A 3,820-nucleotide genomic window follows, 5' to 3' on the forward strand; every position below is an offset into this window, starting at 1 on the left:
TTGGGGAGAACCTTGGCATAGTGACCATATCTTGGTTTTAAATGCTTTAAATGGGCAATTCCAATTTTTCCTGTATTCCCCAAGACTCTCGGGATAAGTATGAATTATTCCCGGTATTGAAACTTGGGAGAATCCCTATACAGTAGTACTGAGTTTCTACCATAATGCAGTATCACAGTGTACAGTTTCTTACACAACATCCCTCCTCTTACAGGCATAACATGTGCCACACTCTTTTGTTTTCCAGTCTCGTCAGACTCCAGAGGGGGAGTTTCTACCTCTGGACCAGTGTGAGCTAGACGTAGGATTCGGGACGGGGGCAGACCAGCTCTTCCTGGTGTCCCCTCTGACTATCTGCCACGAGATCAATTCCAAGAGCCCCTTCTTCGACCTGTCCCAGCGCTCGCTCATGAACGAGGAGTTTGAGATCGTGGTCATCCTGGAGGGCATTGTGGAAACCACTGGTAAAAGCAGACTCTTTCTTTAATTCAATCTGTTCTTTAAATGGGCATTCTGGGGTACATCCATTTCTGGACTTTTAAATTCATGATATATAGCCATTGATGGAAGAATATACAGTAAATGGCTCATGGGTTTAGTTCAACTGCCTTACCCCATCTGAACCCAAAATATAAGCTTGTTAAGCTTGTTGATAGTGTATATTTTGTAGTCTTGTTTGTATTTTGTTTTCAAAACAATAAAAAACAATAAAATACATATTTCTCCATTTCTTTGAGGCAAAATATGAGGACTACCATTCCCAGTATAATCAAATCAAATATTAAGAGAATATTACATTTATCTTTAACCTTTTCACACGTACCAACAAACGGGTGTGATCATTCTGAAGGGTTCCCTGCAGCGTACGCTCAAACCGGTGTGATTAGAACGCTAATTTAGAACGTCCAGTTTCGATTGACGCAACAGTCAGCATTTGAGCTAGCCACACTGTTTTTTCACAGAAACATTTTGCACAAACACAGTCCTTACAAAGTTATGTCCTGAATGTGACCAATTTATTTTTGGATGCAATGTTTAGACATTCACAGAAGTAGCAACAGCATAACACAATCATCCAAACCGGAAAATATAGGCTACATTAGTCCTAGCGCTAACTGAGGAAAGATTGATGTAACACAAGCGGTCATATTTAGATAACTCTCGGCTGACAGAAACCACAATATGAATTAGCTAATAGCAATTACCATTTATAATTCATCACATCATGGGTGTGCTCAACATTGATCGAAATAATTGAGTAAAACACTTTCTAGAAATCGAAAGTAAACCAACAATGGGTAGTTAGTGCGCGTCGCCAAGTTTGTTTTTCACGTCAACCAAAGATAATAAGAGGAGACAAGATGAGTTTGGTCTGTTTGCAGTATGCATGCTGAAGGGGGTGTGTCGTCTATGATCATTCACTTCCCTTCATTCACTTCTGGAAGTTTACCCGAAAGATGAGTGAACCATTCCTTCACCTCATTATAACATCTTTGGTCTGACAGACGTTTACGTGACACAGAGAATGCATTGTATAATGTCAACAAACATGACGCCACACATAGCTGTTAAATAGCTTAGCATTAGCTCATTATAATCAGTACAACCTTCAAAAAAGTATTTTACACACATCATAGGTGTCCATTACAATCTATGCAATAATCTGAATGCATGATTTGTCACCAGTACTTGAAAACATGTGAATGAAACTGTAAATACATTATGCTCCATACATACATACAGACTTCATGCTACAGTAGAAACGACAACACGATATACAGAAAATAAGGCACTTACTTTGATAGGAACGCACACATGTCCAAAGTTATTATTTGTAAGGAAAACATGGAGGCAATGTGAGCGCCAGCCAGAAAATGAGCCAGTTCGTGCAAGACTGTGCAAATGTCTGCATACTTGATGTGCGGAGAAAATGGGGAAGGGCTCTCCTCAAAGAGGGAAGTTTGTCCGGCTCAGTAAAGCCTCAAACATAAAATTGTCCGCAACACTGAAATGGGCTACTTCTATGTGAATTAATGAGGAGGCGGAACACACCTCAATTCAAACTGTTGTTAGAAAATACAACTTGTTAGAAAATAATTTGAAATTGACAAGTTGAAACATAGCCTATAGATAATTAGCAGGCAGTGTGTGTTAACTGTCCAGTTGCATAACAACCACATTTTGGAATAGTGTATGCATTCTGACATCACGTGCATAAAACAACTCACGCTGGGGCGACCGTTAGAGATATTTGGAACTCACATGTGAAAAGGTTCAATATTAGATTAAATTATAGGTTTTCGCTTTCTTTTTTATCTCTGTCATTCTCCGACACTTCTCCCTCTCACTCTATTTCTCTCTTCGTCTTTCCCTCCCCTTGTCTCTGTGTCCTTCTTTTTCCATCTTGTCTTCTATGCACCTCTCACTCGCTTTAACTTCTGTTTTTCTCCTTATCTTCCCATCTGTTCTCTGTATTCCCCATCTACTCTTTCTCCCTCCCTCCCTCCCTCGTCCCAGGTATGACGTGTCAGGCACGGACCTCCTACACGGAGGACGAGGTGTTGTGGGGCCACCGCTTCCTGCCCGTCATGTCCCTGGAGGAGGGCTTCTTCCGGGTCGACTACTCCCAATTCCACAACACCTTCGAGGTCAACACTCCCCCTTACAGCATCAAGGAGCACGAGGAGAAGAACTCCCTGACTTCCCCCAACCCTCCACCAGGCGTCCCCACCTCCCCTCCCCTGGGGAATGGGGGCCAGGGCCGGGGCCGCAGGGAGAGGATGCTGTCAGTGGACTTTGCCGACCATGGAGAGGCTACCCAGGAACAAGCGATGGGGAGGCTGCCCAGCAAGTTACAGCGTATGAGCTCTTACAAGGAGGACCTGACTCATTCAGAGCGGAGACTTCCCCCTGCCCTGAGCCCCATGCTGGCCCCAAACCCAACCATTGTCCAGATCCCTTTGCCTGAGGGTGGGGGGCGGCAGGAGGATAACCTGCCTGCCAAACTGCGCCGAATGAACACTGACCGTTGACATTGACCGTGGACAATTGACCGTTAAATGACTATTAATCGGCGGAAACAAACAGACTCCCCAAAAAACTCTAAATAGATATAGGAAGCAATGCTTAATGGATAACGCAGTTTTCAACAGGAAATTTGACTACTGTGATGACTTTTAACTGGTTGAGTCAACATTGATTCAATGTAATTTGTCAACGTATTGTGACGTGGAATCTACGCGGAAAATACATTTTGTTTTGAGGGGAAATTTCAACCACAGGATTATGTCATCATCCTAACCAAATTTCAACATAGACAAACCTTGTATAAAATATGTTGAATTTGTACCTTTAAAACAACGTCAGATCTTCAACGTTATATCCACTATCAGAAAAAATACTATAGGCTGGGCAGCACGTCCTACTGGAGAATTGATCTATCTACAGCTACCCTTTGGTCTCCCATCCAGAGTTTTAACTACGCGCAGCTCTGCCTAGCTATGATACTTGTCACTGACTATTACCAATGTGCAATCGTGAGTGAGAATGATTGTTGAGAGATCTCCACTTACAAACTAAATAGATTCACTGTTGCTATCAAAATCATTCCAAAGGCTAGGTTTAACAGAACAAATGAAATGTGACCATACTTTATCACTCATGTATCATCAATTATGGTATTTATTTAGGCCTATATAGCATTTGCAACGTCATCAACAGCTAATGTTTCAATTCACTCCAGAATTCAACTAAAAATAGACATTGCAATAGGCCTAGGTTTTCATGCTCTGGTTGATTTAAAATGTAATGCTATTTAGTG

At 42.0% G+C, this 3,820-nt stretch overlaps 1 protein-coding gene across 1 annotated transcript; it reads left to right on the forward strand.

The window, feature by feature from the left end:
• Positions 1-247: 247 nt before the first annotated feature.
• Positions 248-3,270, forward strand: LOC123490389 (G protein-activated inward rectifier potassium channel 1-like; the record flags this gene model as incomplete). The annotated part of the gene is made up of 2 exons (XM_045220428.1): positions 248-464; positions 2,518-3,270. Coding segments are annotated over 2 exons (732 nt in total), but the record flags the coding sequence as incomplete, so codon positions are not given.
• Positions 3,271-3,820: the final 550 nt, after the last annotated feature.

The sequence above is a fragment of the Coregonus clupeaformis genome, unplaced genomic scaffold, assembly GCF_020615455.1.
Source record: "Coregonus clupeaformis isolate EN_2021a unplaced genomic scaffold, ASM2061545v1 scaf3798, whole genome shotgun sequence".
Lineage (NCBI taxonomy): Eukaryota > Metazoa > Chordata > Actinopteri > Salmoniformes > Salmonidae > Coregonus > Coregonus clupeaformis.